This window comes from Pieris brassicae, chromosome 7 (assembly GCF_905147105.1).
Source record: "Pieris brassicae chromosome 7, ilPieBrab1.1, whole genome shotgun sequence".
Classification (NCBI taxonomy): Eukaryota; Metazoa; Arthropoda; class Insecta; order Lepidoptera; family Pieridae; genus Pieris; species Pieris brassicae.
The window spans coordinates 11935099-11951111 of record NC_059671.1 but is presented as its reverse complement, the minus strand read 5'-3'; the positions used below and the strand labels follow the sequence as shown (position 1 = coordinate 11951111).

At 32.9% G+C, this 16013-nt stretch overlaps 2 protein-coding genes across 2 annotated transcripts in view; both read left to right on the top strand.

Annotated features, from left to right (window-relative positions):
- Positions 1 to 11198, top strand: part of LOC123712330 (leucine-rich repeat and immunoglobulin-like domain-containing nogo receptor-interacting protein 3) — a 101547-nt gene extending 90349 nt beyond the window's left edge. The window contains exon 4 of the mRNA XM_045665355.1: positions 9629 to 11198. Coding sequence (XP_045521311.1) covers positions 9700 to 11163 — 1464 coding nt within the window. The 5' untranslated portion in view covers positions 9629 to 9699 and the 3' untranslated portion in view covers positions 11164 to 11198. The remainder of the gene's footprint in view (positions 1 to 9628) is intronic.
- Positions 11199 to 11435: 237 nt separating this feature from the next.
- LOC123712331 lies at positions 11436 to 15749 on the top strand (the record flags this gene model as incomplete). The annotated part of the gene is made up of 2 exons (XM_045665356.1): positions 11436 to 11565; positions 14521 to 15749. Coding segments are annotated over 2 exons (816 nt in total), but the record flags the coding sequence as incomplete, so codon positions are not given.
- Positions 15750 to 16013: the final 264 nt, after the last annotated feature.

The window sequence follows — 16013 nt, the reverse complement described above, 5'->3', positions numbered from 1 at the left end:
ATAAATAAATCCTTTATAAAGTCGACAAATCAACGACTAGTAAATGTTAGGATCAGTGATGAATTAATTCGCTTATTAATAAATATATTCCGCTATTATGTTTAAATTATTGAAAAAAAATATTTATATACGAGAAATCGATAAACTTATTCACTTCTGTGTAAGAACGAGGTTTTATAGTGTTATATGTAAGTGTTATTAATTTTATATTAAATAAAAAAATCAATGGCGCCACAACCTTTTATGGTGTGGGCCTCAGATTTTCTTATCTGTTTCGTGATCATTTGTTAATCTAATTGGCAAGTAGGTGAACAGGCTTCTGTGTCTGACGCACGCCGTCGACTTTTTGGCTCTAAGGCAAGCCAGTTTTCTCACGATGGTTTCCTTCACTGTTCGAGCGACAAGTTAAAAGTCCACATAGAAAGAAAGTCCATTGGTGCCGGGGATCGAACCTACGACCCCAGGAATGAAAGTCGTTTTAATATTAGTTATGCTAATATTTTCTGTCAAAAAGATTATTTTAAATTTATTGCTAAATAAAAGGATATGTCCAAAATAAAAATAAAATATTTACACACATACAATAAAACATTTTATTATGTAATTGATTTTGTATAATATTTTAACAGCGAGGAAACTGACTTGGATCCATTAATGAATTTTTGGCTATCACGTTTTCAAACACTAGGTTTGTTATTATTCTATCAGCGACTACCTTAGGTTTGTAAATTATCAAATAACAGTCGAACTGTTTGCGATTTTCATTGATTGGTACACTATTGTTTAATATATTTATTAAAGATTTCAGTTTGGAAATTGGGATATCTTATAAAAATCCAATTTAGAGTTTGGGACATATGATGTCTTGAAAGAAAACAATTTTTTAACCGGATTATAATATAGCAAGTTTATAATAATACAAATAGCTTTAATCCGGTAAAAAAATGTTTTCTTTCAATGTGTAAAAGCTATGTTAACCAAAGACTATAAGATGGAAATGTCTGTTGCTAATCAATTTGTTACTGTTTGTAATTTCAAGCGGTCAAGATTAGAAGGTAAAGTCTAATGTTTTGTGTGCATGACGAGCATGTGGGCAGCTAATAAGAACTAACCGTATCTCACCAAATACCCTTTCCAAATAGATACCTACATCGCATTATATACCAGTATAACTTTATAAAGTAAAGGATAACATACTTCAAAACTTTTCAATCTGACTTGAATCTCAAATATACATGTGATAAATCAAAAATTCAATAGATGCGCCCTAGTTCCCCTAAGCTCCTAGATATATTTCAAGACTTGACCCAAAATAGAATAAGATTTTACAGTGTTTATGCACGAATCAGACACCTCAAAAATTGATAATACGTATCGCAAAGAGTTTTAAAGATAGTAGCGCTACAGGGTTTCGGTTTTAGCCTCAAATCTAGTTTTGATTGAATTGAATTTAGCCTATCTATTTCGAGATCGCTAGTTATTTCCTACTATTGAGTGTAAATAATACACACACGCGTAGAATACAAAACAATATAGAATTCATAGAAAGTAGCTTTTAAGTAATTTTGAATTTATAAAATTTTGCTAAAACACGAGTTTTAGTATACATAACGTTTATGTCATTGTATAATGTTAGTACACAACTGCAACTTGGAATGAAGGCCTCCACCAAATTCTTCCATTTGTGTCTCATCTTCGCTACTATCCAATATATTCCCGCTATCTCTTTTATATCTGCCAAGGATTCTAGTGGACGTTGCCTTTTTTTTTGTTCCACATACATTTTTAAAATAACTCAATTCATTTTGGGCAGTTTAAAAATTGTGATGAATTTCAAAGTCTGTTATAAATAATTGCAAGCGTACAGAGTGTACTATTTACAAGTTAGTAGGAACAATTATTGATCTAGTAAGACCCGGGATAAATGCGTATTTTATTGAAATCATTATATGTTCGCAGAATGACTTCACAGTAGTGATATTGTGTATTTTACATGTTTAATATTGTATAATTTATAATATTTAATTTATTTTCGACATTATCGTATTGGCTTAGTACTGTAAGGATAGTGTACGTATCTTTGTGAATAAATAAACAGAAAGCTAAATAACTAGAACTCGGAAGTGACAAGATTTTTGTATTGGAGACCAAAACACTTTTTGGGTCTCAGCCATATTGCCAGAGTGATTATATGAACTCCACTGGTTTTTATCACAATTATTGAACTCATAGTATATTATTCTTTATGATTGTAACCCTTTAACCATTTTAAAATGAACCCCAACAGTTAACACCCCCATAAATAATAAAAGCGAAAAGTCAATTTTCCACAATAATTGCTACATATGCCTGACCAGAAAAAAGCTTAAAAGCGTGGCTGAAATTAACAATGGGACATTGTTCGGCCCGAGTGGGGTAATCACCGCATAGAATGTCAGTATTGTCCTCTGTTCGCTCCCAAATGAATATGTTTTAGCCCAAAATACTGCAAATTGAGAACGATATTCCTTTTCTCGTGTGAGTTTGATTTAAACGTGAGTTTGAGTTTTTCTGGATATTGTTTATCAGGATTATAGGATTGTTAATACATAAAAGTTTAATATGGTAGTTTATACACTGAGCTGTGGGTCTTATTAAAATAATGTTGAGGTTAAAGGTCAACGTCGCTTAACGAATAAGTATCGCAATAGTTAAAATAAATTATTAACGTACTGTTAAATAGGAATGTATAAATCTTAAATAATGATTTTTTTAAGTTTCCTTTTCTTTCTCTGTCATTAATTAATTAGTATTTATAAATAATACATTTTTAATTGCACACTTGTACTTATTTATAATATTTTTTACTTTTAGTAAAAGAATATAATATTGGTTTGCCTGAAAGGATGCGCTTGTTAGCGATGAGGCCGTTGTATCATATATGACTTTATAATTAAAATAATCCTTTCAAATTTCCCCTCTAAAGTGTTAAGTGCAAAATGATGTTATAATTAGTGGTTAGACGTGGCGATTTTCATAAAACTGCGGCTAAAATTAAACATGAAATATTGGATTTTATGTCAGGTTTTTATTTACACTAATTACGTTTCAATGACAAAATAACTATTATTCTACCTGAAGGTAAATAATTAAAGTTTTAAGTCATTTTAATAAATCTTTTGAAGATATTATAAGCTAATAATGGCATCCTCTCTAAAGCTTTATTTATATAAGAATTTGACTAAAGACTTTCCGCTGAAAAATATCTATTCAAAGACACAGCGATTCTCGTCGCCGCCTCTATGGCACGTGATAGATTCGTCAACATCCTAGACTTGAAATTGACATTTCCATATAATAAGTAGAAATAAATATAACCTTTATTCTCTATTATGAACTAGGAACTATTTATGAACAATGGCATATGTATCTAGAGGGCGGAATAAAATATGGAACACACTTGAAACCACAAAACGGACTGGACCTATTGGAAAGAGATGTAGATGACAAAAGAAACGATGGAAAGATGACGTCATTGGCGGGAAAACTAGAAGAATGTTGAAGACAAAGACAAATTAATAAATATGGAAGATGCTATTACCCTTAAAGGGGCCATACAAATCCAAATACTAGAACATAAAACTAACCTTAGTTTTTAGAACTTATATTATCACAACTAATACTTATACTAAGAAATTAAAACTAAACAATTATTGTATAGAGTAATTGATAAATCTGTAATAATAATAATAATTTATAAACCAAGTTCTTTACAAACATTTTAAACAAAACATAAACATCATTATTAGGAACCAGTTTGATTGCCGGCTTTCTCCTAATTTTGCCCATTCTGTTCTATCTCGAGCTAGCTTGCTCTCATCGGCAGGCCATTGGTCCATCTTTTTACGTGACACCCCTCTTTTACATTCTATTGGATACAATTTTGTTAATTCTTTTGCTTAATTCACATTCAACTGTAAAATATAAGATATAAAAAGTAGTTAACAGATTTTAGGACAAGAACGTTGAAATATAACAATTTTCAAATTAAAGTAAAATTTGTGAGCCTGTCATTTTGCGCAAACTGCCTATATGGCTGAAGATAATAATTGCGTAAGTAAGTGTTTTTATTATATACAATTTGCATAATAATAAAATAGTATGGGGTATATGCAACACATTTCTCAAATAGTCAGTTTGCGCTCAAACGAGAACGCAAAAAGCGTCAATATATCAAAAGTCACTATCAATAAAAGTGATATATGTAAAAAAAATCCAGTTTATTGGCCATAAAACGACATTGTCTACTATTAGGAAAAGTCCCTTTAAATGGCGATTACGAACGAGATTTGGAACTTTGAGAGTTGAATCGGCATGAACGTCGTAAAATATTCGTAAAGAATAATTTCTAAGTATCTTAAATTATGCGAAAAGGGAGGGCAATAAAGAAAATTATGAAAATACAAATAGCCAATATGGTTACAAACTTGGATTGCACATATTACGAAGTGTTAATCAGTCATACTTAAATTGATTTAAGCTATCAAATTGCAATAAAACGAGAAACCAATTTACACAATAATTTATCGAAGAGCCGATTTAAATGCTATAACTTTTGCAATTAATTTCGGGAGTGCTATAAAGTCATTATTGTTCTTTTGTATTAATTTACTAAGTATAAATGATTCGATAATTTCCATTGAATATCAAATATATTTATTTATTTATTAAAGTTCACCACATCATATATAGTGCTGTATCTACTGTATATGTTTACTGGATTATGATTTAGTTGACTTTACTTAACGTCCTATAACCCCTTATAGGACGTTAAGTAAAGTCCACAGTGTCTCCATCGTCGGTCTAGAGCCTCGTATTTCAATTTGCTCCAACTCTTTCCGACTTTCTTCATCTCATCTCCAAATGTACGACGCCAGGTTTGCTTGGGACAGCCACGCTTCCTCTTTCCTTGCGGGTTCTAATCAAGCACCTTGGGGATATTATTGGAATTTCTTCGTAGTGTATAGCCTATCTATTTCCACTTACGTCGCTTGATCTTCTGGTTAATTGGAGTTTCTAAGCAGCGCTCCCAAAGTTGCTCGTTTGGAACTACTCGGGAAGGGAGATACCCAGAATACGGCGAAGACAGCTTAATTCGTCGCGTGATCTGTGACATACAGGCCGAAGTTATACGCTTTCTACATCATCTACATCATTTCTATATCGACCCATCCGCAATGGGGTGCAGTTCTTAACTCCTTAAGAAATAATGGATAGAAAATAATAAAATCAGGTAACAGAAAACTTAACAATTTTATCTAACAATCAATATTGAATATATTAATCCTGGAAAAGTAGTTTTGAATTGAAATTCAATTTGATTTATTTTTTAGCTGTTTCAGGCATCCGAGTTATCTAACGAAAGAAATGATTTATTATTCATAATATCCACGATCACTTAACTACATTAATTTGAATCTTGCAAACCATTCAAAATGTACTCTGAGATTTGTCTGCAAAAAAAAATATGTCGTATTTTACATACGTCATAATTTCATTTTAAGTAAAGGAATTCTTAGATTAATCCGAACTATCCACTGTTAGATTGATTTTATCATATTACATATAAAACTTTGGAAGTACATTTAATTTAATTATGGACAAATAATTTATTCACAGTAGGTAAATAAGTGTACTGTGTCTGAATGTAAAACAAAACACTACATAGTGTTCATTTGTAACAGCAAACATAATGACATCGCTGACACGTGTTCGACAACAGATTTATTTGACCAATCCCAATTAAACGAAACGCACTGTTTCCACGTTCTCAACGTTCTATTTCAGGTATTAGACTTTATAATAATAATAAAGACGCGTTAATCCCATACTAATTAAAATAAAATATCAAATTTTTGTTAGGTTTGTTATAAAACTCTTAATTGTTATTTCCTTTCCATTGTGCTGTTTGCAGTATGGATCTCTTTTGAGTAAAAGCCTCCTGACCTTTTCATTTGCATCTGTTCTTAGCCTCTTCGATATTTTTCCCCAGAAACGATGTCGCCAACGCATCGCTTTTGTGGTCTACCCACATTTCTTTTTCCTGGAGCTCCTCCAGCTAGATCTATTAATATTAAGTCAACAAAGCATAATTTATTTACGATTGATTTAGGTTCTAAAAGGTTATTTTAATATAAACTTTATTTAACACCTTGCATCCAAATTTCACCTACGAAATACTGACATAATAAAGACATTTTAATAACGTAAGCTGGAATTCCCTAAGGTACCTGCCTGGCTCCATAGTTCGCGGTTTTGGTACATATAAATTCATGTTTCAGTTACCCTAGAAACCTGGCTTTAGTGTGGATATTGTGGAATGCTGTATAACTTATAAATATCAAGTACTTGAGCAATATATGTTCTGTTGGACTATATTGAAATTGCTCTATTCCCGAAGTTTAATGAAATATTGATGTTTGATATATCTTATCAGCTTCGTATTGAGTTTATCAGAGTTCTGTGTAAAATAATTTCATAATCTGTGGGGAGACATATTTGTCGTGGGATTTGAGGGCAAAAAAAGGTAATGTTGAGAGCATTAATACGTTGTATAATGTTTGTAAAAAAATTAAACCATGCGTAGCAAAAAAAATATATACTACTTCAAATAACCGCTAAGCCGAAACTCTTTATGCTCAGACTAAACGTAAACTTGAGCAAATTCATAAACATATTTTTTTTTCCAAATTATTTTAAGAAGCTCGTAAATCAGCTATCGTCGAGTAATTGTTTTTTCTTCATTGCACCTTGAAAAAGGTATTTGTAGAGGGGATTGGATACAATGAAAAAAATAGTTTTAGTTTTTCGTAGGAAAGCGAACAGTCCATACGTTGTATGTCTGGATTCAAAAGATAGGCTAAGTAAAAAAATCATATTAAAGCGAAACTGAATTGAGTTGAGCGGAGACAGCAGTATGAAATAAAGGTGACAATGTTGGTCTTTATTACTTTAAATTTAACTATGGACAATTAACATTCTTAATAAACTACCATAAATTTATGTTAACATACATTTGCAACTTAATACAATATCTACGTAACAAGACAAAGTACCTGCTGGAGCTGGAAGGTACCAAATGGTACAGGAAGATTTTCATTTAGGAGGACACAACACTTTTTGGGTCGCAGAAAGAAAACTAAAGTAAAGAACTACAGGTGCAGAAATTTAAACGTTTCAGATTGAATCCAATGAAAGTAAAAATATTTTTTTATAAAACAGGTGGCAACCGGCAGGAAGCTCACCTGATGTTAAGTGACACCGCCGCCCATGGACCGTTGCCGGCGTTTTAAGAATTAGTAAGCCCTTTTCTTGAAGGACCCTAAGTCGAATTGGTTAGGAAATACTTCAGTGGGCAGCTGGTTCCACACAGTGGTGCGCGGCAAAAACTTCCTTAAAAAGCGCTTAGTTGGGGAAAGACGGACATCGAGGTGATACGGATGGTGGAGATTTAAGTACCATAATATCTAACACTTGTTTGAAAAACAATTGTTTGTTTTTAAATAAATTTGTTGTTTGACCACTAATATAGGGGCAAAATGGGCTTTTTACGCTCTTATCTCAAAGGATAGTTAGTCGTATTCATTCGGAGTTAGACGGGCAGTCGATTCCATAGCATTTAGGATTTCTAGAATTATTATGTAAATTATTAATGGTTATTACCTTCTATATCTAACTCACAAATATACAGTATTTACAAGATCCTTAACCTACAAAGAAAAAATAATAAATAGAAAATTTAAAAAAAATATAAAAGTTTGTTAAAACAAACTTTTAGAAAGGTAAACCTTTAACGATGGCAATTCCAGCTTCCTGGCTGTATTGCGATACTGATCTGTTGAGCGAGATAAGCAGCAGCTCTGAGGCCACCAGTTCTATCTACAAGACGCAAACTTAAATCTTTTTTATTAACTGTGTAATAAGTAATACAGTTTGACTACTAGATATTCTTTCAGTTAAAGATACCAAGGCCAACGACACATTTCGTGTGAGTTATCGCGTGCGGTTCCATTCGTGTGTGAAATATCCATAAAAACACCACGTTCCTTTATTTTTTATTATTTGATATCATGTGAAATCAAGCACAGGACTTATTTTAAGTATATAATGACACTAGGTACACTGTTTAGGAATAACGAAGCTGGGTGAAATGTTGTTAGTAATTTGGTTGCGCTACAAACTCTAGGCCTTAGATATTTGTATGTGTTTGTAATCAATTGTCTAATAGGCAAGTAGGTGATCAGCCTTATGTGCCTGACATATTAATTTTTTTGTCTCCGTATGAGAGTGTTAAGAAAAGAAACGCGCACATAGACAAAAAGTCCATTGATGTAGCCGGAGTTTGAACCCACGACCTCAGGGATGAGAGTCGCACGCTAAAGTGCACGAACAAATATACTAACATTAGTTATAATTTACATATTTCATGGGTCAATATAAAAATAATCGCTCTTACCACTATGAAATTAAAAACTCTTTTCTTAAATAAATCATAACGAAAATTAATGCTAATTTAACCACTGGTAAGATTGTCCGTGAACGGTTGTATTATTAAGTAGGTTAAGAATATTGTACATAAACTATTTGTATATTAAATACCGTAAAAAGGTTTTAAATAATAAAATAAAATTTTCAATGTTAAGATTATTGAAGGCTTGATAACTATAACATTGTATAACGGAGGCGATAAAGATAATATCTAAATAAAATCTTAGTTAATAAATTACGTCATTACTAATAAAACTTAAGCTGTTAGTAAAAAAGCTTAAAAAGGCGCTAGCTTTTACTGCACTGAAACTCAAAAGCGCATATTTGACTACAAAATCTACGTTAAAAAGTAAAAACCTAAATGAGCCAACCTATTCATTCGGTCGTTGACTTTACACAGTCTAATAGATATAGGGTGTTTTTGATGACGAAGCGGAGAAATAAAGTGATATTTTCATTATAGTGTGCAACTACGGAAGCGTACGTCAGTGCACGGCGTGTGGTGTGGTCAGTGACCTCAGGCGAATGAACGAGACGTTAGCACATCACACGCTCGCCCGGCACCCGCACCCCACATTCACACTCTTTATTACCAAAACAAAATAACAATTTCATCGAGCACAGGTGTAATTAAAAATTATTATTATTTTTTAATTTAGATTAGATTATGCTTAGGAAATGTGTTAAAATTATGAAGGAAAATAAAGAGTTTATAAATTCATTTTATGGTACTCATGTTAATTCTAATAAAAGCTTATTATCAGTAATTAAAGTTTTATCTAGCGCTTCTATAAACTGTAGAAAAACAGCCCCTGTTTTGTCATCACCTTCCTTTCGAACAAGTCGCTATTTCACAACGTAGATCGAACGGTGTATATACGTTTGACTTGAATACTTGATATTAGTTTTCCATGGATTCTCCATCAAGCATTGGGGTGTTATCTTGATCTTGAGTGCAAACTGTACTTTATGCTACTTTGAATATACGCTATATCTTCAAGGTGAAGGTTTTTCTACCTTCAATTCTACCTTCAAAAAACGAATAATCTCCACAAACACTTCGCGTTCAATTTAAATTAATAGTTACATTTCCTTGTTCCAGATACCTTATGCTACGAAGGAAGAATATTCACCAGGAATGCATCGACACAAAGAAATGACCAACATAACAAAATGGCTGACAAATGTTGGGAAAAATGGCTGAGGATATCCGTTATATCGCTCACCATCTCCATGACAGTTACTGACTTTACGACAGAATGCCAGCGCCCTTGTGACTGTCGGTGGCAGTCCGGCAATAAGGCTGCAATCTGCTCAAACTCAAGCCTCAAAGTCATACCCGCCAACCTAAGTAGCGATATCCAAATATTAGATCTCTCCAATAATAATCTTCTCCAGTTACACCAAGAAGCATTCAAACGAGTAGGCCTAAGCAATCTCAAAAAACTCTTCTTAAGAGACTGTAGCTTAGAATCTGTAAATAAATCAGCATTCGCTACATTAGCTATAATGATAGAGTTAGATATATCTAAAAATAAAATACGATTCCTTCATCCAGACACGTTCCGGAGCACCGAGAAACTAAGATTGATAAACTTAAACAATAATTTAATCGACAAATTGGAGGACGGACTGTTTCGAAACTTAAAATACTTACAGAAAGTCGAAGTGAGCAATAATAGAATCGTCCGAATCGGTACAAAGGCCTTCGTAAACTTACCGCAGTTAAAGATTCTTAGAATCGACGGTAACAATCTGAGTCACATGAAACCCGAAACTTTAATGGCATTAAGAAACTTGTCCGGCCTAGACTTACATAACAATCCCTGGCGATGTGATTGTAATTTACAAACGTTCCGGGATTGGGTGATAAGTCACAATTTATATACTCCCCCGACTTCATGTGCGGAACCTGCTGCAGTCCGCTCCAAACTTTGGAACGAATTAGATTCGTCAAACTTTGCCTGTCGGCCTACTATATTAGAGCCCTTGCCAGATTCTACGTTCAAAAGTTATGACGAAAACGTGACTCTGATTTGTAAAGTTGTCGGTAACCCTACTCCAGAAGTCATATGGAAATTTAACGGGAGAACTATTGAGCTGAGGTCGTTTGGAGAAATCCGGTATGTTGTTGCTGACAACACACTAGATCTAATAAGATGGGTGAATCTAACAATACTCCACGCCAGGTATACTGACAGAGGAAATTACACGTGTGTGGCAGAAAACCCAGGCGGTGCAGATGAAAAGACATTGACTTTAGTGTTATCTAAGTATAGTGGAGCAGGAACCATAGCTGGCATGGAGGCGGACTCTTTTGCTATAATGGTTGGGAGTCTCACTGCGATAGTAATAATTTTTGGGGCAGTTATAACTCTTTGCCACTGTACAACAAATAGCAGTGAAATAAAAAGACTGATTAAAACAGATACACGTTCATCGAATGGCGATGCACTTATAGAAGGGTCTGTTGCGTCTGAGCCTGAGAAACTAGTTAAAAGTGAAATAGTTTGTAAAGCTAATAAGAAGTATGATACGACGCTAACCGCCCAAGCAACAGAAATGTCGGAATTGAACAAGACCCTACTAGATAGCGAAACTGTTTTAGGTAACATATCAAAAACTTCATATTATTAGAGGCCGTAGAAAGACAATTAATTCATAGTTGTATTGTACATTGTAGTATTTTTTTCAGTTATCGTTAAAAGTTATTTTTTCATTGTTATTATATTTCTCAGACGGAAAAGGATTTTTCTAAAATATTATAGATATAACGTTTATTAGTAATCATAACAATGAAACATAGAGTATTTACAAATTTCTCTTTTGATTAATTTTTAATTATAAAAATAATTAAAAATTAATCAAAAGTAAAAAAAAAAAAAAGTTTTGTCCCTGTGTACCTTTAACCCTGGCAGCATGTCCTCTCTGTATTGCGATACTTATTAGTTGAACGAGAAAAGCACCAGAACACTGTACAGATAATCAATAACACGGCCCAAGAGTCTCTACTCCAAAGGGAAAAATTCGAAGTTAGAGGTAAGACTCTTATAATTGAGCCGTTAAAATACTATTATTTTGCACACATAAACCAAAAATTAAAGTATCTTCTTAAATTGTCTACGTAAAGCAATGGCTCGGGTAATATATTACCTATTTACGTAACCTATAACATAAAGATCTGTATTTTTCTACAGAGATGGTTATTCATAAAAATTCTACATTACTGTAGAATAATGTAAATTTATACCTCCATCACAATTTTCGTTTAAGTTGTTCCGCTTTTCCAGCGCCTCGATTACATTATTAAGTCTAGAAAAACGACTTCTATGAACTCTAAAATCCACTTTCAGATATTTCTAAGCTTTTCTTTGCTTTCAACTCAGCCAATATTTGTAATGCGAAATTGTTTTTCCTTAAAAATTCTCGTTTATTACAAGCATAAACTACGCAATACTAAATGCAATTATACACTTCAACTAGTCTTATAGTAGTGTACAAAAATAACATTAAATAAACAATATACACTTCTTCACTTCACTAACATACCTTTCCCATGAGTCAACTGTTTCGAAATTATTAACTTAAATTACTAACAATTAAATAGACGTAATTATACCCTATATATAAACGTATAATTTCACAATTAGAACAAAACTACAATTTGGTATCATTATTATGTACCCGAAATAACTTATTTATTACACAAAATAAACCAATGGCGATACAACCTTTTTAGGTATCAGCCTCAGATTTCTGTATCTGTTTCATGATCATTTGTAATGACAAGTAGGCGAACATGTGCCACACGCCGAATTTTTTATGTTGAGATTAGAACGTGAAATACCAATGTGCCTTTCGTTTGTATGTAGAAAGAAAGTCCATTGGTGTACAACCGGGGTTCGAACCTACAACCTCAATATTGAGAGTCGCACTCGTAAACCAGCTCCCATACTGTAATGTAAATTATGGCATAGACCTCGGGGACAGAGTTTTCTCATGCTATAATAATTCCAATACCCAATCTATTAATAAAAAGTAAAAACAAAACAAATAAACTATTAATTATATTTGTAATTATTATTGTGCAATCAACACTTTCTCGTACCGTAGAGGTGAGCGATCCAGTCCGATATATTGTTTAGAATTTTTAACCCTAATAGGTTGCATTAAACAGTTTCCACTGCATCATAATTTATTACTAGCTGACTGAAGCATTGTTTTTCCAAATAACAGGACTAATATTTCTATAAAAAAATGCGATGCCAAAAAAATAAAACAACCAAGTAATGAACCCAACTCATACTGGGGATTATACAAAATTCCATAATTCGATCTCAGCTTTAAGGATGAGTTTGGTTAGATCACTCTGACACGTGAATTTCTAATACAATTTCATCCCCTTGAAAATCAATATATCTCAAAAGCTATATAAATTACATTTATGTTTTTTTTCTTCAAATAATTAATCTAATATCTTCCAATTTACCTCCAAAAATAATTTGGTAATAGAATGAAATCGTTATCAAAGCGATTTTTGTAATGAAACTTTTTGAATGGTATAAGTTTGGAATTACTCGGTTCTTTATAGGCATTTTTCCTCGCAATTTCCCGAAAAATGGAAATCACTAGGAACTTTTCCCTTTTCATATAATTTTATTTAGTAATAAAAGGCTATTGCCATATATAGGTGAGATTTTTTACACTTAACCCAGAAAACAATAGGGTAAATAAAATAAATTACATTCGTTTCTGTTTTATATTGGTAAAACTGACATCATGTGTCATTTAGCCAGGCGTATTGGAACTGTGATTATAAGGATCCTAGGTCCAGCGAGAACAATAATTCCGTATGTCAAAATTCCATTCCTTTTTCATTAGGGAGTCATAGTCAGTCAACTCCAAATCTAACCCAAAGTAAATTTTCTCTACGTCTCTGGTAGGTTGGGACAAATCCTCGATGGAAGGTATGATGATACCTAATGATGTTCATAGATGTCGGAGACTAAAACTGGTTTACCAGCGACTCTCTTGTCAGTCGATTCTCATTATTAGTAATTCGGCACTTTATTAAAAAAAAAGGTTTTCAAAACCGTACTATCAAGTGTCTCAGAAAGAAGTGCCAATCGACACGCGTTTCATAACAACATACTTATGGAAACAAAAGAATTTTTCAGACAAAACTAATTCCAACCCTTTGATGTACCGTAAATATGGAACGCCTGTTGTTTTGTTACTTCAATCAGGTTTCGGTACAAAGGACCGCAAACCTCATTAAATTTTATGGACTAAAGCACGGCAGTGTTAAGAATGTTTCATTGAAAATAGTTAGCGAGATATAAATTATAAAGAACGTCGGCTATAATTTGACATCGTCCACATTTTACTACTAAAATTAAGACATTTCAGTGAAATTTACGATTATACGAAGAATAATTGGACACAAAATAGGTCGAATAACCAGTGACCAGTGGTTACCAAACTTGTTGTTCAAATTCTGTATCTGTTTCGTGAGCATATGTTTTTAATAGGCAAATAGGTGATCAACCTTCTATGCTTGCTAGATGCAGTCAACTTTTTACATCTAAGCCATGATATTTTCCTTCACTGTACGAGTGAGTGTTCAAAAACCATTGATGCACAGCCAGAGATCGACCTAGGCAAACATTGTTAACGCTTAAAAATTATCGTGTCGGAAATTCTGCTCAAAATCTCTTTAAAAAATTTTTTTTAGCTTAATAAGACATTCTTCTATTTTATTTATATTACATAAGTATCTATTTCTTTCAAATTTACTTTAATTTATTTAGGTTAAAAAAAACAATTTAATAAAAAAAAATTATAACAGTACTAGTAATTCGAGAGCAACTATCAATTAATAAAATTTATTTTGACTATGATTAGCTAGGTCCGACTATAAGTATAAAATTCTATAAGATTCTTTGTGTTGATACCTAAAAAATACATGATAATGACAAATTGTTTTTCTCACAGCTAAAGAAGAAAATCACCGGCAGGACGAACTATCATTACATAAGACGCTGCTAATAGATCGAATAGCGAAGGACCCACAGACATATCCACCCGATCTACTCTCAATACCTCTTAGATCAACTGCTCAGAGCTCTTCAGCTGCATCACATGACAGACAGAGTCCAAAATCCCCCAACTACGACGTTATAAGCATTAGCCCGGCATTGTACAGCCGCTTACAAGCAGCCAACATCTTCATGAGTCCAAAAGGATACGTTACGTTACCAAGAAGATTACCATATGAGAGTGACTTACGACCATTCTCCACCCTGAATGGCGTTATACCATATTACGAAAACTTTAATACAAAGATGTTTGGAGGAACATATTATAGTTTAAATAAGAGTGACATGGATATCGGACCTGTGAAGATGAGGTTTGAGGAAGAACCAGCTCCATCACCAGCACCTGGAACACCTCATGCCACAATACCCAGAAACAGTGTTAGTTCCCCCAACATTCACAATCAGTTACTGGTGTCCCAAAGAGCAGAGAAGACTCTTAAAATTAATCTTGAAAATGAAGTCCTTAAAGATAGAGTGCGAGCGAACATAGTTAGTGCTAGTTTAAGAACAAGTGGGCATAGGAAAAGAAATTCGTGTGACTTAAATAATTACTTGGGTGTTGACAATGCTACGCAAGTTTGAGGTATAGTAAAAGCATACAATTAAGTTATCTGGCATAAACCTAAAGTAACACCTAATACCAAGAATATGTTATTTTATAAGGAACCGTCTATGTATACTCTTTTGATTATAAATGTTCCAGCGATAAAAACATGAGGTGACAGAAAATCCTTTTCGCGCGTTTAATAAATATTCACACGGATTTACTGTGGTTTTTGAACTTCGCTCAGGGTAAGATCCAGAAACTAAACTCCCTTATGTGAAAATCGCATTGGATTTTGAGATAGAAAAGTTAATAAGTTCAAGTCTTGACTTCCGAATCTCATCCTAACTTACAAAAGCTTTTCCACCTTGTACATATGATTATTCTATACATAGAAAACTATAGGTTTAAGCCAGAAATAAAACGTTTTGGGCTAACTATTCGTAATTAAGAATCTTATGGTGTTCGAATCAAAACATTCCTATTTTTAACGATATATTAATACAGATATAATATTGTTAATCTGTGAATATTAGGAAACATATAAATGAATGGAATTGTTAAAATATTTAAAAATTATATTAGTTATGTATGTCTTAGAATTTTATATAGCTTATGTTGTATACTGTTCCCCAAAAATTCGTTTAGAACAAACGAAAGACAAACTGATGGCGCGTTTCCTTTGATTGTGGTTGGACCTGTAGGTAGAAATATTATGACTATTTGTACCAACCGCAATAAGCTAAGCGCGTTATTGAGAAAGAAATATTTTAATTAATATTCCAGCTCTCTTAGCACGAACGACAAAATGTATAGTAGAAACTAGCAGCGCTATGTCATATTTG